Source organism: Emys orbicularis, chromosome 8, assembly GCF_028017835.1.
Source record: "Emys orbicularis isolate rEmyOrb1 chromosome 8, rEmyOrb1.hap1, whole genome shotgun sequence".
NCBI classification, from domain to species: Eukaryota; Metazoa; Chordata; order Testudines; family Emydidae; genus Emys; species Emys orbicularis.
In genome coordinates this window covers 74,805,759-74,828,918 of record NC_088690.1, presented here as the reverse complement: position 1 = coordinate 74,828,918, position 23,160 = coordinate 74,805,759, and the positions used below count along the sequence as shown (strand labels likewise).

Sequence of the window (23,160 nt, the reverse complement as noted above, 5' to 3'; positions counted from 1 at the left end):
TCTCTCTGCAAAGGCAGCAAAAAATGTAGGTGAGACTCTGAACGACCTAGCTCTATCCATTGAAAAATGAGAGGGTTCTACATCTACCCCAAGAGTGGAATCTTATCTCCCCTGGGTGGGAGTGGGGCTTAGGGAAGAACACTAGTAAGTATTTCATCCGGTTTAGGTAGAAATCAAAAATCATGCTGTCAAGTGGAAATCGAGTGGTGACACACCCTGGAAACTCCTGCAATTTATCTCCGTGGAGATTTTTGCTCAATCATAAGGGCTGAAGCCTGCTACCAGCTAGCCAAAAACTAGAACCTATCTGGAACAGAAGCCTATAAAACCCAACTATCCTAACTAGATAAAAAAAATTGATTGTATATAGTTACATTTGCAAGTGCACAAAAGGAGCGACACTGGTCACAGTTCTGTCTCATAGCCATGGATGGTAAGAAGGAACTGAGGTTAGGGTTGGCCCTGCTCTGCCCTTTATGACCTTGGGTGAGGGCATGAGGGTATAAACGGTACAGGCACAGCCCCAATGGACACTGCCGGCCAAAAGATTCTGATCTTCTGCACATGGGACACATATGTACCACCAAGAGTGGAATATATCTATGGACAAGCACCTGACGAAGAATGACCACTTTCTGCAACAAGAGGCAGGAGGATTCCAGAGACTCACTTGATTATTATTTGTGTTATGGTAATGGCTAGATACCAAAGGTCTACTGTGTTAGACACTGATGATAACAATGTTCCAACAAGTGTCAGGAAGGGCAGCACCAGCTGCTCACAAGCACAATATGGAGGGGAACTTTACCATGTTGCTATAGAAACAAGTAAACAGCATTCCTTGGTCACTGGGGCAGTGTGTTTGTTTTGTTTTTTTTTCCCCTCCAGAAAACCAAACACCCCTGTTAGGAACCATTAGGAAAGGGATAGATAATAAAATAGAAAATATCATAATGCCATTATATAAATCCATGGTACACCCACATCTTGAATATTCCATGCAGTTCTGGTCACCCCACCTCAAAAAAGATACGTTAGAATTGGAAAAGGTATAGAGAAGGGCAACAAAAATGAATTAAGGGCATGGAACAGCTTCTGTATGAGGAGAGATTAAAAAGACTGGGACTTTTCATTTTGGAAAAGAGACAACTAAGAGGGAATATGATAGAGAGCTATAAAATCATGAATGGTGTGGAGAAAGTGAATAAGGAAGTGTTATTTTCCCCTTCACATAACACAACACCCAAGGAAATTAATAGGCAGCACGTTTAAAACAAACAAAAGGAAGTACTTTGTCATACAATGCACAGTTAACCTGTGGAACTCATTGCCAGGGGACATTGTGAAGGCCAAAACTATAAGGGGGTTAAAAAAAGAATTAGGTAAATTCACGGAGGATAGGTCCAAATGGCTAGAAGCCAAGATAGTCAGGGATGCAACCCCGTGCTCTGGATGTTGCTAGGCTCTGTTTGCAGAAGCTGGGAGTGGACAACAGGGGATGGATCACTCGATGATTGCCTGTTCTGTTCATTTCCTCTGAAGCACCTGGCATCGACCACTGTCGGAAAGCAGGACAGTAGGCTAGATGGACCTGACCCAGCATAGCAGTTCTTATGTTCTAACAAAGGAAGTCTTGAGTCAGCACAGGTACACAGTCACAAGTCCAAGATACTGGAATTACCTCCCATTCCACTAACGGGGGGCTGGGGGAGGGCTCTCTCCACTGCCTGAGCTAAGGGGCTGCTCTAATTCCTCCTCTCATCCCTGAAGGACCTCTCAGAGAGAGGTGTTGGTCTGGTTTTCTGGAAAAACAAAACAAAACACTGTCCCAGTGACCAAGGAATGCTATTTATTTGTTTCTATAGCAACATGATAAAGCTCCCCTCCCATACTGAGCCTGTGAGCAGCTGGTTCTGCCCTTCCTGACAAAAGGAAATCAGGTGGTGACACACCCTGGATCTGTGACACAGGAAACTCCTGCAGCTCGGGACCTGCCCCTGTTTCTGTACACAAGCATCAGCCCCAGAGCAGGAAGGAAGTGCACCCAACTCCCATGACTATATGCTAAGGTGCGGGAGGAGAAAGCAGCACACCGGGGAGTGGAAATAAATCAGTGAGTAACAATTAATGCAAGCACACTGAAAGCTTGCTGTGGAACAGGACTATTTCAGAGGAGCTCCTTCCTTCCCTGACCCCTTCTCCTCATCAGTCTCCAAGCTCTTCCACACCCTGCTAACTCTTCCAATCCAATCACCAACAGCCAAGCTACAGGCAGCCAGACTATTACTGCCGTTGCCAACAGGCCTAGATACAGGCTGTCTGCCTCCCCAAACTTTGACTAGTCAGAAAATTATGGTGCTGATTTGCTTAATGCTAAAGTTCTGATGAGCAGCTACATTAGAAAACAAACCGCAAAACTACTGAACTGAGAGGCCCTTTCCTATGGGTAGCTCAGAAGAGGAATTCTTCCCTACTTTTCTCTTCTGCCGTCTTTATTAAGGCATGTCTGGCCCCAGGATTTTTTCTTCCACTTTACCCCTTCCCTACTCAAACTTGGCACACACAAAAAGCAACACTAAATCTCACTGAGCTCTATGCCAAGGGAACCTGCATATGCCATTCACAAAACAGCCACTATATGTTTGAGAGAAGTTCCAATGAAGGAGCAGTGCACACAGCACAGGGTGGGACGGGGGTTGAATGAAAACATAGGTTACAGAGGGGATAAGGGAAAGCAGGAAGAAACAGCATTTGGAAGCAGAAAGAATAAATGATAGCTCAAAACTACTCTGTAAGCTTCTAAAATCTACTAGCTCACCAGTAAGGGGAGCACAGGATTTTTTCCTTGGTGACTGCAAACATCTAAGGCCTGGTCTACACTACGGGGTTAGGTTGAATATAGCTGCGTTAGGTCGATTTAAAAATGAATGCATCCAAACAACCAACCCCGTTCCGTCAACCTAAAGGGCTCTTAAAATCGACTTCTGTACTCCTCCCCAGTGAAGGGAGCAGCGCTAAAATAGACTTTGCTGGGTCGAATTTGGGGTAGTGCGGACGCAAATCGACAGTATTGGCCTCCGAGAGCTATCCCAGAGTGCTCCACTGTGACCGCTCTGGACAGCACTTTGAACTCCGATGCACTAGTCAGGTACACAGGAAAAACCCCGGGAACTTTTGAATTTTATTTCCTGTTTGGTCAGCATGGCGAACTCAGCAGCACAGGTGACCATGCAGTCCCCCCAGAATCATAAAGCGTAGAATATTTCTACACTCCCCCTATCATCACCGTCCCTGAGGTTATCGCAGATTAGAAGGCAAAAAAAAAAAAAAAAAAAAATGCACTCGCGATGACATGTTTTCTGAGCTCATGCAGTCCTCCCGCACTGATAGGGCACAGCTTAATGCATGGAGGCATTCAGTGGCAGAGGCCAGGAAAGAATTAAGTGAGCGCGAAGAGCGGAGGCAGGAGGCGATGCTGAGGCTAATGGGTGAGCAAACGGACATGATGAAGCGTCTGTTGGAGCTGCAGGAAAGCCAACAAGAGCACAGACCCCCACAGCATCCACTGTATAACTGCCTCCCCGCCTCCCCATGTTCCATAGCCTCCTCACCCAGACGCCCAAGAACGTGAAGGGGGGGCGAGGCTCTGGGCACCCAGCCACTCCACTCCAGAGGATGACCCAAGCAACAGAAGGCTGCCATTCAAACAGTTTGATTTTTAGTGTAGCTACAATAAGCAATGTGGCCTTGTCCTTCCCTCCTCCCCCACCCCACCCCACCCCACCCGGGCTACCTTGTTCGTTATCTCTTTTTTTTTTTTTTTAATTAATAAAGAAAGAATGCATGGTTTCAAAACAATAGTTACTTTACTTCGAAGTGGGGAGGGTGGTTGGCTTACAAGGAATTAAAATCAACAAAGGGGGCGGGTTTGCATCAAGGAGAAACACACACAACTGTCACACCGAAGCCTGGCCAGTCATGAAACTGGTTTTCAAAGCCTCTCTGACACGCAGCGCACCTTGTTGTGCTCTTCTAATCGCCCTGGTGTCTGGCTGCTCAAAATCGGATGCCAGGCGATTTGCCTCAACCTCCCACCCCGCCATAAACTTCTCCCCCTTACTCTCACAGATATTATGGAAAACACAGCAAGCAGCAATAACAATGGGAATGTTGGTTGCGCTGAGGTCTGACCAACAGTGCCAGCGAGCTTTTAAATGTCCAAAGGCACATTCTACCACCATTCTGCACTTGCTCAGCCTATAGTTGAACTGCTCCTTACTACTGTCCAGGCTTCATGAACGGATCCCCCAAGCACTCTTTCTCCTGGGGAGCAGGAGAACAGAGTTGGAGGGGAAGTGATGGAGCCGTACACCATGCCCTGGAGGTTGCTAGGAGCTGGGCAGGGAAGACATTCCCAGAACCCCCGGCCAAGCTACATGTCCGACGAGGACGGTTAGCAGTCCTACTGCACCATCTGTTGCCAGCAGCACCCAGGAGGACCAGTATGGATCCCCCGAGCTCGTCGCTGGGGAGCAGGAGAGCAGAGTTGCAGCGGAAAGAGTGGATGATGACGGTTAGCACTCCTACTGCACCGTCTGCTGCGAAGGCAAGGTGCTGCTGCTGTCTAGCAATGCCAGCTGCTGCAGGTGCTTCTGTGTCAAATGCTTGGAGGTCCGGGTAGGGCAAGGTACCTCGGCCAAGGTAAAAAGAGCAAGAGCCCTGGAGCTGGTAACCACAGAAGTGCTATTAGGGTGTTACAGCGATGACCGGACTGGAATGTACAGCTGCAAGAGTTCTTCACCGGCGACAAAGGACAGGAATATGATGCACCTAAAATCTAAAAAGGCCCGCACATTTCCCAGAGTCACTACCCTTGATAACAGAACGTCAATGATTGCATTGGCTACTTGGATCACAGCAGCCCCCACAGTAGATTTGCCCACAACAGCAGTGGTGACGGTGAGCTGAGCGGGCTCCATGCTTGCTGTGGTATGGCGTCTGCATGGGTAACCCTGGAAAAGAGGCGTGAAACAATTGTCTGCCGTTGTTGTCACGGAGGGAGAGGCAACTGACGACATGTACCCAAAACCACCCACGACAATGTTTTTGCCCCAGCAGGCATTGGGAGCTTAACTCAGAATTCCAATGGGCGGCAGAGATTGCGGGAACTGTGGGATAGCTACCCACAGTGCACCGAAGCTAAGTGTAAGTCGATTCTAGCCACCGTAGTGAGGACACACTCCGCCGACTTAATGCGTTTAGTGTGGACATACGCAATCGACTGTATAAAATTGATTTCTAAAAATCGACTTCTATAAAGTCGACCCAATTTCGTAGTGTAGACATACCCTAAGACATCAATTGCAAAAATCTAAGACATCAATTAAGGCAGAATTTAAGCTTCTTTTTTTTAAATTAAGTTTCTAATCCTGATGGTTGAGAAAACCATTGAAATGTGAAATGAATGTGGATGCTGTACTGTCTTCCTGAGCCTTAAGATAGACAGCTCCAATGCCTCTGGTGCTGCTCAGAGTTTGAACAAGTAAAAAATTAACAAGATTCTTGTCAGTTTCACCACTACTATTCAAAAACGCATAGGCAGTTGTGAATCCTGTCCATTTTATGCTGCTACTCTAGAAAAGTTTGAGCAGCAGCAAAGATGGCTAGAGACATAAAAGGTAACGAGAAAACATTCTACAAATACATTAGAAGCAAGAGGAAGACCAAGGACAAGGTAGGCCCGTTACTCAATGGGGGGGGGGGGGGAATAACAGAAAATGTGGAAATGGCAGAGGTGCTTAATGACTTCTTTGTTTCGGTTTTCACCAAGAAGGTTCGTGGTGATTGGACGTCTAACATAGTGAATACCAGTGGAAATGAGGTGGGATCAGAAGAGGCTAGAATAGAGAAAGAACAAGTTAAAATTACTTAGACAAATTAGATGTCTTCAAGTCACCAGGGCCGGATGAAATGCATCCTAGAACACTCAAGGAGCTGACTGAGGAGACATCTGAGCCATTAGCGATTATCTTTGAAAAGTCATGGAAGACGGGAGAGATTCCAGAAGACTGGAAAAGGGCAAATATAGCGTCCATCTATAAAAAGGGAAATAAGGACAACACGGGGAATTACGAACCAGTCAGCTTAACTTCTGTACCTGGAAAGATAATGGAGCAAATTAAGCAATCAATTTGCAAATATCTAAAAGATAATAAGGTGATAAGTAACAGTCAGCTTGGATTTGTCAAGAACAAATCATGTCAAACCAACCTGATAGCTTTCTCCAAGCTTTGTGGAGAGGGGAGAAGTGGTAGACGTGGTATATCTTGACTTTAGCAAAGCTTTTGATACTGTCTCGCATGACCTTCTCATAAACAAACTAGGGAAATGCAACCTAGATGGAGCTACTATAAGGTGGGTGCAAAACTGGTTGGAAAACCATTCCCAGAGAGTATCAGTGGTTCACAGTCATGCTGGAAGGCCATAACAAGTGGGGTCCTGCAGGGATCAGTTCTGGGTCTGGTTCTGTTCAATATCTTCATCAATGATTTAGATAATGGCATAGAGTACACTTACAAATTTCGCAGACAATACCAAACTGGAAGGGGTTGCAAGTACTTTGGAGGTTAGGATTATAATTCAAAATGATATGGACAAACTGGAGAAACAGTTTGAAGTAAATAGGATGAAATTCAATAAGGACAAATGCAAAGTACTCTATTTAGGAAGGAACAAATCAGTTGCACACATACAAAATGAGAAATGATTGCCTAGGAAGGAGTGCTGTGGAAAGGGATCTGGGGGTCATAGTGGACCACAAGCTAAATATGAGTCAACAGTGTAACGCTGTTGCAAAAAAAGCGAACATCATTCTGGGATGTATTAGCAGGAGTGTTGTAAGCAAGACACGAGAAGTAATTCTTCCACTCCACTCTGCACTGATTAGGCCTCAACTGGAGTATTGTGTCCAGTTCTGGACACCACATTTCAGGAAAGATGTGGAGAAATTGGAGAGAGTCCAGAGAAGAGTGACAAAAATGATTAAAGATCTAGAAAACATGACCTATGAGGGAAGATTGAAAAAAATGGGTTTATTTAGTCTGGAAAAGAGAAGACTGAGGGGGGACATGATAACAGTTTTCAAGTATGTAAAAGATTGTTACAAGGAGGAGGGAGAAAATTTGTTTTTCTTAATCTCTGAGGATAGGACAAGAAGCAATGGGCTTAAATTGCAGCAAGGGAGGTGTAGGTTGGACATTATGAAAAACTTCCTGTCAGGGTGGTTAAGCACTGGAATAAATTGCCTAGGGAGGTTGTGGAATCTCCATCATTGGAGATTTTTAAGAGCAGGTTAGACAAACACCTGTCAGGAATGGTCTAGATAATATTTAGTTCTGCCACGAGTGCAGGGGACTGGACTAGATGACCTCTCAAGGTCCCTTCCAGTCCTATGGATACTAAAACTATTCACAGGAAAGAACCACACAGAATGGAGGTTGGGGAGGTGTACACTGGGGCAGGCTTCTTCCCCTCCCTATAATACAGAAGTCAGGAAGCTCGAGAAAAGCAGTAGAGAAACACCCTTCCACTTCCCTCAAAGCAGCCAAGAAGCTCTGGAGCAGGAGAGACAGAAAGCTCTGCCCTGTAGCTAAAATGGGGAGGAGCTTAAAAAAAAAAAAAAAAATCAGACACATATTAGCTAATAAATAAAAAAAAGTAGAGCCCCGTTACCTAGTACCAGGGGCAGCACCTTGGTAGAAATCACACACACACACAGGGACAGGGCTTGCCTACATGGGGAAATTCACGATTATATCACTACAGATATAGCAGTATAACCACACACCAAACACACCCTTATTCTGGAATAAAGGTGTCCCCATGGGGAGTTTAACTGGTATAATTATAGTGGAATAATTATGCCAATAAGTTTCCCCATAAAGAAAAACCCAGGTTACATCAATTGGGAACAGAGAGGATGGGAGGTATTGGGCTTCTCCCCTAGTCCTCAGTGGTCCCCAAACACACACACCTCCACCCCACCCCCACACCCTTGCTTTTCCTATCTACATCTGGCTCAGAGGTGTCTGGTAAATTTTTCACAATTTGACTATTTTTTTAACTAATAAAAATAAAGGCACCCAGTCTAGAAGGAGTAATACAGCTGCTGCTCACTTCATATATAGCATATCTGACTAAGACAGGCACCACTTCTTGTGGTTTCAAGCACAGGAAACAAACGTCACTCACAGACCTACAACCAACGGAAGAAACCGTAGCGATGCAACAAGTCTCCAACATAGCTAAACGCCAACATCCACCTCATGCAGCTTAGCAAACAGAAAGCAGCAGCTTCTATCATATTAGTGGAGTCTGCATGGAAGAACATTCTCACAGCCTGGCAGCAACTCACTTAGAAAGGCCAGCAGTTATTACACTGATCCAGATTCTCCAGACACTGAAGCCAACTAGGCATCTTCAAGAATGCTACAGAGGAACAGGATGGCTCACTGCCACTGGTAAAAGAAAAAAGCTTTTCACCTCTAAATCACTAGGTCACTACTGACTTTGGTTTGGATTTGAACGAAAGTCTAGATTGGGGTTCCCAAACTTGGATCGCAGCTTGTTTAGGGTAAGCCCCTGGAGAGCCGCGAGATGCTTTCTTTACCTGAGCATCCGCAGGTACAGCCGCTCGCAGCTCCCAGTAAACTCCTCAGGTAAACAAAGCGTCTTACGGCCCTCAGGGGCTTACCCTGAACAAGCCGCGAACCAAGTTTGGGAACCCCTGGTCTAGATGTTTCCTGATGTATGTGGAGTGGCCTATGTGAAATGTGTCTCAATCTTATTCCTGATGGAACTACCCCCAGATATCTACAACACTATACCACTACCACAGTTGGTATTATTTGGCTACCAGATTGGTAGTCTGCAGAAAATACACCAGGCTGAAATGGCCAGGGAGATTTACACGCTTGCCAGCCCTCCATGAGTGGTTCCTTCACTTGAAGCATATTGGGAAAGCAATATGGGGAAGACTGCACTACCAGCATTCCGGCTGGGGATAAATACAGGACTTTAAGCATATGTCTACCCAGCAACTAGACACCCAAGGCTGGCCCGTGCTAGCTGACCCAGGCTTCGGGGCTGCTTCATTGATATGTAGACTCCTGGGCTCGGGCTGGAGCCCAGGATCTAGAGCCCTGCAGGGTTGGGGGAGTCCTAGAGCCCGGGCTTCAGCCTGAACCCAGAAATCTACACAGCAATGAAACAGTCCCACAGCCTGAGTCCCACGAGCCTGAGCTGGTTGGCACAGAACATAACGGCCATACTGGGTCAGACCAAAGGTCCATCTAGCCCAGTATCCTGTTTTCCAACGGTGGCAATGCCTGGTGCCCCAGAGGGAATGAACAGAACAGGCAATCATCAAGTGATCCATCCTCTGTCACCGATTCCCAGCTTCTGGCAAACGGAGGCTAGGGACACCATCCCTGCCCATCCTGGTTAATACCCATTGATGGACCTATCCTCCAGGAACTTATCAGTTCTTTTTTTAACCCTGTTATAGTCTTGGCCTTCACAACATCCTCTGGCAAAGAGTTCCACGGGTTGACTGTGCGTTGTATGAAGAAATACTTCCTTTTGTTTGTTTTAAACCTGCTGCCTATTAATTTCATTTGGTGACCGCTAGTTCTTGTGTTACATGAAGGAGTAAATAACACTTCCCTATTTACTTTCTCCACACCCATCATGTCGTCTCTTTTCCAAGATGAAAAGTCCCAGTCTTATTAATCTGTCCTCATATGGAAGCTGTTCCATACCCCTAATCATTTTGTTGCCCTTTTCTGTACCTTTTCCAAGTCCAATATATATTTTTGAGATGGGGCGACCAGATCTGCACGCAGTATTCAAGGTGTCGGCGTACCATGGATTTATACAGAGGCAATATGATACTTTCTGTCTTATTATCTATCCCTTTCCTAATGATTCCCAACATTGTTAGCTTTTTTGACTGCCGCTACACATTGAGTGGATGTTTTCAGGGAACTATCCACAATGACCCCAAGATCTCTTTCTTGAGTGGTATCAGCCGCAGCTGCTTCTTTACTGTGTAGACATACTCTAAACCTTTCATCTATGTTAGCAGTGGGTTAAACTATCCCCAGGATTTAGGGGCCCAATTGGTGTTTACAGATGGGCAGTGGTATTTTCATTAACAAGATTCTGAATAGACACTGCTGTGCTTAGGGCAATGTTTTAGTCTTCATCACATGCTCTCTGGTTTCAAGAGAGAATCCACAGGTAACAACTAAAAGCTTTACAACTAACTTGAGAGCCACACTGTCACAGAAACACAACCTGTGCAAGAACCACACCCACAGCCAGGAATATCGAGCAGAAGGTCTTCAATTAAAATCAGAGTGAATAAAAGAGACAAGAAAAAGCTCAAAGCAAATTCAGTTTCACGAAATGAAGATACTGAATGAAAAAGAAGAGACAGACAGATATACAGAGGAATGAGAGACGACTAGAAACACACAAAAGGAAAAAGGATCTTTCTTGTAAGGATGTCACTGCTGCTTCAGTGGAACTCTAGCATAATCTGGAAACCCCTTGACTGCTCACTGCCTAGTACGGAAGAGAGAAGTGCTTCACCCAGAACAGACATGAAAACTATGTCTACACTAAGAAAAAGTGTATTTTAACACATACTAACATATTATTAATATACCTTTTTTCCTCGTGTAAACAAGGCCTAACCTTGCTATTCTCCTGGCTGAAGTGTTTCATGTTCATTCTGCTTTCTGTACGTGATCTAGGAAAGGGGGAAATCAATGGGGGGCAGCTGCTGTCCTACCCAAATTCTGCTTTGGGGTAAAGAGGTGGAAGAGTTCAACCAAAGGTAACAGAACTCTTGGGTAAGTTCACCAAGAAAGCCACAGGTAGCTCAGGGCTCCTTATTCGAAAACTTCCAAGTGAGACAGACAATGTAAAGCAGCTTCTGTGATGAGTGTTAGGAAATTTACTCTTCAGTAATTAACTACTGCCCAATTGAATAACTTCAGTTTGAAGAGAGATTACATGATTCCCAGCTTTAAATCCTGGACTTGACAAGAGTCACTGTATTACCACAACCTGCATCCACCCCACTATCTAGCTCCATAAGGCACCACCCTCTGGAAAGTCAACAGGAGAGAAACAACAGCTAGAAGCAGCCTCCCCTCTGTCACCACTGCCATGCCACTCCCTGGAATCAGAACAGGTGAAGTTCCTGCCAGGTGATCTCTGTGACATTGCACTCCCTAATGCTTTATAAAAATATGTTTATAAGTGTGGATATGATGCAACTGGAATATGCTTTATGCAAAAGGTCTCTTGTAAGGTATCATTACAAAGCTTATGATCTACTGAGTGTGTTCATCCTATTTGTATGTATGCATTATTCTTGTATCTAAAACTAGAAATATGAAGTATTACTCTGAAGTCCTACTGTAATTATGCAAAGTGTGGGCCATTAATGGTGGTTTAGAATCTTGATGGCTCCCATTGTCTAGTACAATTGACTGTAGATGGCTCTGTTTACCTGCAAGTCTCCACTACATACGTGCGGGCCAGTCCTGGAGGAATGGAGGGTGGCTCACAGGATGCGTGATCATGTCACCTGAAGTGAAATCCATCTTTAACCTGGTGCTTTTCCATTTAGAAGCCAGAGAAAGAAAGGATTCCCCCCTTGTGCCAAAGCTATAAAAGGGGATGGAACAGAACAAAGGGGGCAGCCATGAAGAAATGCCCTAGTTACCACCTGAGCTGGAACTAACAAGGATTATACCAGGGGAAAGATTGGGCCCAGACTAGGAAGGAGTCCAGTCTGTGAAAGAAGCTTATTGAAACATCTCTGAGGGTGAGATTTCATCTGTAATCAGTTTCTTAATGTATTAGGCTTAGACTTGCGTGTTTTGTTTTATTTTGCTTGGTAACTTACTTTGTTGTCTGCTACTTCAAACCACTTAAATCCTACTTTTTATACTTAATAAAATCACTTTGGTTTATTAATTAACCCAGAGTAAGTGATTAATACCTGGGGGAGCAAACAGCTGTGCATCTCTCTCTATCGGTGTTATAGAGGGCAGACAATTTATGGGTTTATCCTGTATAAGCTTTATACAGAATAAAACGGATTTATTTGGGGTTTGGATCCTATTGGGAGCTGGGTGTCTGGAGACAAGAGTACTTACTAAGCTGTTTTCAGTTGAGTCTGCAGCTTTGGGGGTGTGGTTCAGACCCTGGGTTTGTGTTGCAGCAGATTAGCATATCTGGCTCTACAAGACAGGGTTCTGAAGTCCCAAGCTTGCAGGGAAAACGGGCTCAGAGGTAGTCTCAGCACATCAGGTGACAGTCCCAAGGGGGTTCCTGTGGCCGAACCCGTCACAATCTCACTTTTCTATTGAATGCTCAATTTGCAATCCAGGAAGGCTACATCTTGGTCCTGGTCCATGAACAAGGTCAAGGTGACCTTTCATATTCAGCTGAGAAAGTAGACCAACAGACTCTTCCCCTTGAGAATGCATCTGTCCCCATACCTAAGGCTGTGTCCTAACTAGGACAGAACTATATTCTTAACTCAAGTTAGCTAAAAACTAGTGAAGACAAGACAGTTTGTAGTTTTCACCTAAATTAGCAGGTCAAGTTAAAGACGATGGGAAAGCCTAGTCGTTAACGTGACCTGCTAACTGCCTTTTCTTGACTAGGATTTTAACTCTAGTTGAGAGCACACCTCCCCCCCAGCGAAGATAAGACCTAAGACTTTAGTGCTGCTTGGAAGATCAGCACTTGCAAAACAGACTCTCTCCCCTCTACGACTTCCAAGACATCAGATGCCTAAAGGATGAAAGTATTTAGCGAGGTGTAAGAAAACCACAGCCCTATAATCAAGACTTGTTTACTCCAGGATGAGCTAGACAAACATTACAGCAAGGTCCCTAGATTCTGCACTCTGGTGCAATAGAGTGAAAATTCCAGAATGACTTCATTTACATTGAGAATTTGAGGTTGTAACTGAACGAAGTATGAAAATGAATAATACACAATTAATTCAGTAGAGTTCATGTTATTTATTTTGACATTCAATTAATTATATTTATTGTACACTGTCCCCACATTTTCAGTTTTCAATGTGCTGCAGATTTTACAACAATGCATAATTGTCAAGTTTTGGCATTGGGTAGGTACAGATGCGGCTTTGAGAGACAGTTTGGGAGTATGGGGTAGCCACATTAGCTGGATGTTTCTGCTAAAATAGCCAGCAGTGAAGACTAGATACTTTAAAAATAAATAAATAATTAAAAGCTTAAGGCCCTGCCTAAGATGGTTTTATTATATAGAGAAGGTAATAATCCCTGTCCACGGAGAAACAATCTATAGGCTCCCTCTACACTAGTGTATTTTGGTGTGCTACCTACCATTTGCAACTTCTGCTATATCAGGGGTCGGCAACCTTTCAGAAGTGGTGTGCGGAGTCTTCATTTATTCACTCTAATTTAAGGTTTCACACGCCGGTAACACATTTTAACGTTTTTAGAAGGTCTCTTTCTACAAGTCTATAATATATAACTAAGCTATTATTGTATGTAAAGTAAATAAGGTTTTTAAAATGTTTAAGAAGCTTCATTTAAAATTAAATTAAAATGCAGAGCCCCCCGGACCGGTGGCCAGGACCCGGGCAGTGTGAGTGCCACTGAAAATCGGCATGCATGCCATAGGTTGCCTACCCCTGTGCTATATGCTTCAACACACCAAGCAGCAACACAAGATTTTCCACAAAGCAGACAATCATACTAACATCTGAAATAGACTTACTTCAAGCAGGGCTGGCCACACTAATCTCCATCAGTATACCATAGTAGGTGGCTAGTATTGGCATTATAGCCTGTGTGTGCAAATAATCCTCTCATGACTGTCTCACAGTATATCCACTGCACAGGCAGTCTGTCTGGTCTACATCCTGTACTCTAGTGGCCTGTTTCAAGCTGAAGTGGTACTATAACTGAACCATTTGTATTTCTGCATAGCCACACTAGCCAGCCTTCCTTCACTGTGAAAACTATTTTACTGGGACACACCCTTTCTCCAGTCCTTATGATGTCATTGCATTCTGTGGGTTCACCTGAGGTATGCATCCCACTGTTCTCACACAGCTCCCTGAAGCATGGATTTTTGGGAGTTGTAGTCCACAGTTGGAAAGGTGCCATTGCAAATTTAAAATATAAATATTTTGATGTGCAGGCTGGCAGTACTGCCTATTTTTAAGGTTGCATAACACCTTCATTATAAGATCCTGTTTTCAGCTGCTCATAACTTTGCCAAACTTTAACAGTTTGGCCTGAAGATTTCCATGCTGAGTGTCTACCTCAGGCTGAATTTTTTGAAAGTTTCAGCCAAAATGGTTCAGCCATTTCTGAAAATGAGTCAGAGGAAAACTTGGTAATAGCCTCGATGGGTGGGAAGCAGGGGAGAGAGGAGTCGGGGGGAGGCCAAGGAGCAGGAAGTATGATGGTGGCATTCACAGCAATGTAGAAAGGCAGAAGCAAAGAAGGTTTGCAAAGAAAAATATGGGCAGTCGGTTTGGGCCATATTTACGCTGAGCTGGCATCCAGACAGCCAACATAGTATTTTAGAGAGACAATCAGATACACATGCAAAACTAAGCAGTGGGAGACTGGTAAGTTTTGAATAAAGAGATTTGTGAGTTATCAGAATACAAAGATACTTCCACGTAGATGTGGTTACTCTAGAACAAGTTGTAGAGACAGACCAGGAAGGGCCCAAACACAGAGCCCCATTGAACATCAAGTGAGAAGAAGGGAGGTTGAGGAACTACCAAAGCTGATGCTGAAAGAGCAGTCAGAAAACATGTCAATGGGGTCGCAACTCAAAAGTAGAGATAATGTAAGTAGATAATTTAACTATGTTACTGCTAGTCACAATAGCAGAAGTGTCCAGATAATGTGCTAGTTCATGGTTATATTCAGCAGGAGAGAGAGAGTTGAGGCAGCAGCTGGTTGCTGACTAGAATTGATGGAGCTGGAAAGCGGGAATTTAAGCCCTTTACAAAAATGTTAAGTTACCACTACCACTGCCGAGAAGAGGGAGGGAAACAGGAGACGCATCCTCTTCCAAGCAGCAAAACTTTTCAGCTATCTCTTGAGTATCAAAAGCAAATAGTCTCCTCCTGCCCTTTATGTATCAACAGTCCCATTTTCCTGTACCTCCAATTCTTCCCTGACTACTGCTTCAATGCTGTTAAAGACTGTCAGTGAAAAATTATGCAACACACTGTAAATCTAAAGGCATCATTAAATTCAAACATGTTCCAAATCGGAGATTTTTAGCAAATTTAATACCAAAATGAACACAAGGAATATTGTAGTGGCTGTTTCATTCTTTTTCATGTGAAAAATTCAACAAAAATGTGTTTCTTTTAGTTTGCTTGCTTTTTTACTTGGAAGTTTCAACAAAAATGATTACATGGCACAGAACTGAGCATTACTATGGCACAGAAGTTGAGTTTTGCTGATTCCAAATACTCTAAAAATCCTACTTTTATGGCTAATAAAATTGCTTTGAGACTATAATAATTTAGGACGAAACTAACATAGTGGCCTACCAATCTGCTTTATAGACTAGCTAATATTTCGATCTGCTCACTCCCCTCGGAGCTGCATCATCATCAACTCCCAGAGATAGGGGATCTTGTTGGCCGCAACATAGAGACTGAAAGGAGTAATCCAGTTCTCCTGACACACAATTATCCTACATCTCAAGGTAGGGTGCAGAGATCCCATAATCATAAAAAGCAAAAAAAGTAGAGACTGAGAAAAGTTATTAGAGCATTTAAGTTCAGTTGTGCTTCCAACCCACACGCATCTTTCTTCAAAGGCCAGTTCAGAACTGTTCCCTACTCTATTTTCTCCTGGGCAACAGTCCCAGCAATTGCCCCTCAGCAATGCGGGCTTCACCATATTCCCCTAAGAGACTATTTCACAGACTAAAATATCTTATCATTCACAAATGTTTCCCGATATTCAGTCTTCTTTTGTCTTTTCTTAAAAAGGGAGGGAGCTAGGTTTTTGTTTTAATTCCTAAAAAGGAGATTTTACATAATTCAATATACATACATGAAGGGAGGGAGTTTGGTTTTGTTTCCATTTTGTAAGGTATGTTCCTTGTATTCTCTCCATATCAAACCATAGTTCACACTTTCTTCTTACATCCTTCATAATCTTGTAGACCGTTCCCCCACCTTGTTGTCACTTAGCCAAGCTGAACTACAGGCTCTTAATTTTTCCTCAAATCAACCCCTTTAGCCCCTGATTCATTCTGATTGCTCTTCTCTGAATCACCTCCAGCTTGGCTCCATCCTCTTACAGACATAGAATCTGCTATGCCAGAACAAGCATAAGGGGGAGGGATAGCTCAGTGGTTTGAGCTTTGGCCTGCTAAACCCAGGGTTGTGAGCTCAATCCTTGAGGGGGCCACTTAGGGATCTGGGGAAAAATCAGTACTTGGTCCTGCTAGTGAAGGCAGGGGGCTGGACTCGATGACCTTTCAAGGTCCCTTCCAGTTCTAGGAGATAGGATATCTCCATTATTAAAAAAAAAAAAAAAAAAAAAGCCTCTAATCCATCTAATACCAGTTCATTGCATCTAGCAGCAGACAGTACCTACTGCGCGTGGGGGGGAGGGAGGAAATCACACTTAACTACACACTACCTTTATCTCAAAGACTTAAAACAGACACTGTTACCACTCATTATCATTAAAGGTCCCAAGAAACTTTTCACAAATATTCTATATAAATTCCAACGTGGACAATTACATTCTGCCTCCCTAAATTCCCATAAAGATCAAAATGGATGCACTATTATTCTTCATCTCCTGCCCTAAACTTATAAAAAGTTGATTTGTTGGATGGAACAGCTACCATATTTCACACCAGACATAGGTTGCATTTCTGTGATCAATTAAGTCAGGGGTTCTCAGGACAAATTTATTGGTGGCCACTCTCACACTTTTTTCTAAAAAACTTAATTAGCTTTAGGAAAAACAAATAAATATGCACATATACACGTTCAAATCATTGTAATTTATTTATTGCTAGCTAGTAAGTCTGTTGTGAAAAGTGATATTAACATACATACAAGTATCACTTTTCACAGCAGACTTACTCAGCCCTGCCAAGTCTGGGGACAAAATAAGCTCTGGCTGGGGGGCCGGGGGAAGGCAACACGCAGCTAGAGCCTGGAGCCCCGCGGCTGCGCAGCCAGAGCCTCCTGCCCCGCCACCCATGGGCTGAAGCCCAAAGCCTGAGACCCACCGCCCCCTGGGAAGGAAGGGAACTCGCTGGCTGCCTGCTCCTCCAGGATTGTGCCCCAGGTGTCTCCAGAGGGGGACAGGGCCCAACCTCTGATGGCAGCCCCAGCAACCAACACCAAGGCAGTGCATCCAGGAGCAACAGGGAAGGACCCACTACTTTGCCCCCCACCCCCCATCACAGCCCAGGAGGCTGTGGCCACAAGAAAAGCCCCCGGTGGCTGCATGTGGCCACGGTGACCGCATTTGAGAAATGCTGCATTAAGTGACCCACCGAGATTATCTATCATTTTTTAACGTGCTTTTCGAGTTCTTTGGGGATGAAGATGAGTTATATAAATGGAAATTATTATGATCCTAATAGCTTCCAAAACTACAAATGTTACTTGCCATTAATTTATCCAGCCCTTTCTAAAACTCAGTCATGATATTTAATTTGGCAAACTCCTGCCTTTGTGAACTCCAGAGGCAGACTACCTACTATAAGAAGTTGTGTTTTCTTTTATTGATTGTAAATTTACCAGACACTGATTTGATGGAGCGACCCCTTATTCTCAAATATCCTGTTTGCTTTTTTAATTCCTGAGCAAACATCCAGGCCGTTATCAAGGGACCTTCAGCTGAAAGCAAAATTCTGTGCGTCTCAGCTTTAGTGAGGGACTAAAACCAACACAGCTCCTGACAAGAAACCTCAACAAATGCACCCTAAAAAATGTCACACTGACATCTTTTCTCTTATAGCACAATCCTAGTTCATACCCATACCACAAACTCACTTGACACCTAACCACAAAGAATTAAACCCACTGACAAAACTGAGGGCCACACAACAGGGTAAAAGGACAGCACTGTTGTTTGCTTGCCACTAAGCAAAAGAACCCAGAAGTACTCCAGAGGTGAGGTCAGGGTGTTGCTCTACACCAGTGGTTTTAAAACTTTTTTTCTGGCGACCCAGTTGAAGAAAATTGTTGTTGCCCACAATCCAGCGGAGCTGGGGATGAGGGGTTTGGGAGGGGCTCAGGGCTGGAGCAGAGGGTTGGGGTGCAGGGGTGAGGGCTGCAGGGTGGGGCTGGGAATGAGGGGTTTGCGGTGCAGGAGAGAGCTCCAGGTTTGGGGGGGCCCAGGGCTGGGGCAGGGGGTTTGGGTGCAGGAAGGGGCTCCGGGTTTGGGGGGGCTCAGGGCTGGGGATTGGGGCACGGGCTTACCTCAGGTGGCTCCTGGTCAGCGGCGGTGCTAAGGCAGGCTTCCTGCCTGTCCTGGCACCGCGGACCACACCGTGCCCTGGAGGCAGCCAGCAGCAGGTCCAGCTCCTAGGCGGAGGTGCACAAGCAGCTCCACACAGCTCTCGCCCGCAGGCACCCCATCCCCCAAGCTCCCATTGGCCAGTTCCTGGCAAATGTGAGTGCGGAGCTGGTGCTCGGGGCAGGGGCAGCGCGGATCCCCCCCCACCTAGGAGCCAGACGTGCTGCTGGTGGCTTCCGGGGCACAGCGCGGTGTCAGAACAGGTAGGGCCTAGCCTGCCTTAGCCAGGCAGCATCGCCGACGGGACTTTAATGGCCCAGCCGGCGGTGCTGACCAGAGGCGCCGCGACCCAGTGCCTTAGGTTCCGCGACTCAGTACTGGGTCGCGACCCGCAGTTTGAAAACCACTGCCCTACACTCCTTTCCACAGTCAGCCTGAAGGCATATTGGCACATGTACGTGACATAGCAAAAAGCTGTGATCAGTATTTCCTTCTCTCATTTATGTGGTTAGAGAGCAAAATGTGGACTGCCAAGCAGGACTGCATTCACCACAATTCCATTGTTTACTGAAGTCTGGGAAGTGCACCATGAAGCCCTACTCATATCTAAATTTACCTGCAAATGACAGTACAGAATGTTTCAGAAATAATGGCAACTCCTCTGTGGTCAGTACTGGACACTGCCACCATGGTGCTTTGAATGGAAAACAGCTTCATTCAGAATAGAAGGCCTAGTCTACACTGGGGAGGGAGGGTGGGGGTGGGAAATCGATCTAAGATACGCAACTTCAGCTACGAGAATAGCGTAGCTGAAGTCGACGTATCTTAGATCGAATTAAAATTACTTACTTCGCGTCCCCGTGGTGCTGGATCGACGGCTGCAGCTCCCCCGTCGACTTTGCTTCCGCCTCTCGCACTGTTGGAGTTCAGCAGTCGACGGAAGAGTGATCGGAGAGCGATTTATCGCATCTACACTACACGCGATAAATCGATCCCCGATAGATCAATCGCTACCCGCCGATCCGGCGGGTAGTGTAGACATACCCCCCATCCAACAAGCTAGCGTTTTCCAAACCCCCGAAACATTAAATATCCACCTCTCAGCAAAGGCCGCAGTATGTACAATGCCTTAAACACAGTATGAAATCTATAGGCACTGCACATCAAACATCACCGTGTCCTCCCCTCTCCAACTCTCACCCTTTGGGGATACTCTGCTTCTTGCAAGTGAACAGGATTTCAGGAGTCATGGGGTTAACAGCAGCCCCACTGATCTCTTTTCCCAAGAGCCCCTTCTGCTAATCCACATCTTTCTTGGGATTTGCCATCAGAACCTGCCTACAGCAGAGAAAAGTATGTACTACTAAAGGGATTAGCGGCACCTCACAACTGAACAAAAACAATCAACAGTCAGAGACCTTAGTCTGCAGCACACAGGGCTCCAAAGGGCCTGTAATTAAAACCTAATTTAAACTGAGATTCCTCGTGGAGTTACTTACATGCCATGAACAGGAAAGGGACCCAGGAAGATCCAAGCAACCTGATATAGCATGCTGCTAATAGAGCAGTTATCTAATGCCTCCCTCTAAGTCCTTGTCTTCACTACCACTACCCAAAAAAAGTGTGTTCTTAACACTGTTCACTAGTTCACTAACTGAAGTTAAGAGCACACCCTTTTTTTGTAGTAAAGACAAGGTCTAAAAAACCAGTTGGAATTTTCTCCCCAGCCCAAATTTGGTGGGGTTCAGACAAACATTTTGATTTTACACACACACACACACACCTTCCCTAATACAAATGAACTTCAATTCAAATTTTGCTGGATCAAAGTTTGCCTACTGTAAGAGAAACTTTTCCATATGGTCACACAGGATGCTGCAGTCCCACTGGTCAAGTCTGGGCAGATGACATTTCACAATAAAGCAAAAAGTCAAACAGATCACATGCTTTACTGTACAAAATCCAAATCACGTTCTACCCACTGTCTGAGTTTCCCCCACAATGATTGGAAACTGAGTTTCAGCAGGGAAATAGTAAAGCACAATATCCCTGGAAGAAACACAGGGTTTGACTCAACTCCACCCCTCCAAAATCAAAACAAATTCAAACCAATTTCTTTCAACTCACAGTAGTATGTGGTTACCCAGAATGTGTCAAGTAGGCCAGGATAGGAAGAAACTCTGACGATCCCACAGGCAGCTCTGCCTCCAATGCTACAGGATAACGTACCCTCGTAAATCAGAGGAAAATACCAGAACTAGATAAACTACAAGAGTGGAGTAAAATGAACTGGAAACTGAGAGAGCTGACTGAGGTCACTGGAAACTCCCAACACTGGCTGCAATTCATGGGAAGGAGACTAAAGGCAGTAGGACAAGATGAATCAAGAGGGAATTTCTGCCCAGGTAGGGGAGCAAGGTGGAATAAGCCACCCCATCCCAGGAAAAGGGGGCATCTCGTTAACCCCCCCCCCAAGAGTCCGCCACCTGCCGTGTTCCAAGGCTAGCTCTCTCCCCGGAAGGAGGGCAGCCATGGGTTTGCCAGTCCCCCACGGTAGGGGGCACACGATGGTTTGGTAAGGGCGGCCAAGTCCCGCCCCGGGCCCGCGATCCACAGGCTGCAGGGCTCCGGCTAAGCGCCTGCTGGGGACAGGAAGAAGCTGCCTGCTCTGGCTGAGCTCGCACGAAGCGGCTGCTGACAAGCTGCAAGACCTTTGCTCTGCTGTGGCAATCCCGGTTTGGAGCTCGCCGCCCGGCAGGGCCAACCCGCGCCGGGAGCAGGTGGCGCCAGGTGCATGCGCGGCGCGGACGCTGCCCCGAGACAGGTGAGGGCCGTGGAGCCGGCGCAGCCTAGCGGGCCGCGGGGCTGCGCGCCGGGTGTGTGTGTCCCCCCCCATACTCACGAATTTCTTTGACTTGCCGGGGTCCCCAGACCCCGTCGCCGCCTCCTCTGGCCCCTTCCCCTTCTTCTTGTCCCGGCCACTACGCCCCGATCCTCCGCCGCCCTCCATGGCGCCGCCGGCTCCTCAGGCCCCGGAGCCCGCGCTGCCCAACCGCCCCACACCGCAGCCGCGCCCGGCCCCGCCCGCCTCATTCCGCATGCAGCATCTCATTAGCATATACAATGACTCGCGGAATATTCATGAGGCGGAATTTCCGCTTCCGGCCTCCTGGGGGCCGCGGCTGCAAGCTCGGAGAAACTCCACTTCCCTTCCCCCGGCCCGCGGCAACACCCGAAACAGCACCACCTGCCGGCTAGAGCGGGCGGCGCAGCGCAGCGCTTGGCTCCGAGACGGCCTCTCAGCAGGAACCTACCCCGCCCATCTGTCCCCTAGGGAGGAAACAAGAAGCTGCGCGCCTCTGGCGTGTTGCTGTTGGTGACAGATGTTCTGTCTGCTGAATGTACTGCCCAGGGCTGGCCTTACCATGAGGTGAATTGAGGCGGCCGCCTCAGGTGCCAGACCTTGGCGGGGGCCACTAGGACCCAGAGTGTAGAAAATTGTATCTGCTGCTGGTGCATATGTATTCTCTCTGCTCTAGCTGCACAAAGCTAGCGGAGTGCTGTGCTGGAGGAAGGAGGGCACAAGAGACATAACAGGCAGGCCAGAGAAAAAGTGAGAGGGAATAACAGAAAGCAGCAAGAGCTGCAGGGACAGAGAGGAGGAGGAGCCTCTTATGTACCTCTCTAGCATCCCCAGGAGCCTGGACTGATTAACACCAGCTTCTCAGGGAGCTTCCTGTTTCCTGCTGCTTCCCTGAACCCACTTGAGGAGAACATGCAGTCAACTGAAGTAGTAGGAGCCAGTTAGGCCCTTATCATCCCTCACTCAGGCCCTGCTACCAGCCTGCTTATTTGTCCCCTTCAATTGAGTGTTGAGAGCCACTACAGCTGGCACCGAACAGCAGTCATGAGTGAAAGAAGAAAACGCTCCTCTGGGGCAGCATTCAGAAAAAGAAAGAAAGCAAAGGAAGCTTTTCTATCTAAGCAGGAAGGAGCTCTCCCAAGATACAGAGAGACAAATGTTCACGGTGAGCCTTCTGTCCCCAGTGAGGATTGAGTGGTGAGGAGATGCCTGATCTTCCAGATAGTCAGAGTGCAGGTGACCTGGCAGCTACTGCTGCATCCATATCTCCATCTCAAATGGATGTAACCATGCACATTCCTGAAGAAAAGTGTAGATCAGAGAAGAGTGTGGTGGAGGCGCAAGAAACAGCTGCTGCTGAGTTTAGTTCCAGGACTGTGGACCCACTTGAGCAGTAGCCGGAGAGACTTCCTTGTACTGCATGGGCCACAGCAAGTGAAAAACTTCATGTTCCCCAGCGACAATGAAAATAGATACATGTACATATATGCCATCATGTGCCAGCAATGCCCCTCTGCCATGTACATTGGCCAAACCGGACAGTCCCTCCGCAAAAGAATAAATGGACACAAATCGGACATCAGGAATGGTAACATACAAAAGCCAGTAAGTGAACACTTCAATCTCCCTGGTCATTCTATTACAGATTTAAAAGTCACTATCATTGAACAAAAAAACTTCAGAAACAGA

The 23,160-nt window shown here is 46.1% G+C and overlaps 1 protein-coding gene across 1 annotated transcript in view; it reads right to left on the bottom strand.

Annotated features, from left to right (window-relative positions):
* The window catches only part of DIAPH1 (diaphanous related formin 1), a 180,920-nt gene extending 159,302 nt beyond the window's left edge, over positions 1–21,618 (bottom strand). The window contains exon 1 of the mRNA XM_065408815.1: positions 21,511–21,618. Coding sequence (XP_065264887.1) covers positions 21,511–21,618 — 108 coding nt within the window. The remainder of the gene's footprint in view (positions 1–21,510) is intronic.
* Positions 21,619–23,160: the final 1,542 nt, after the last annotated feature.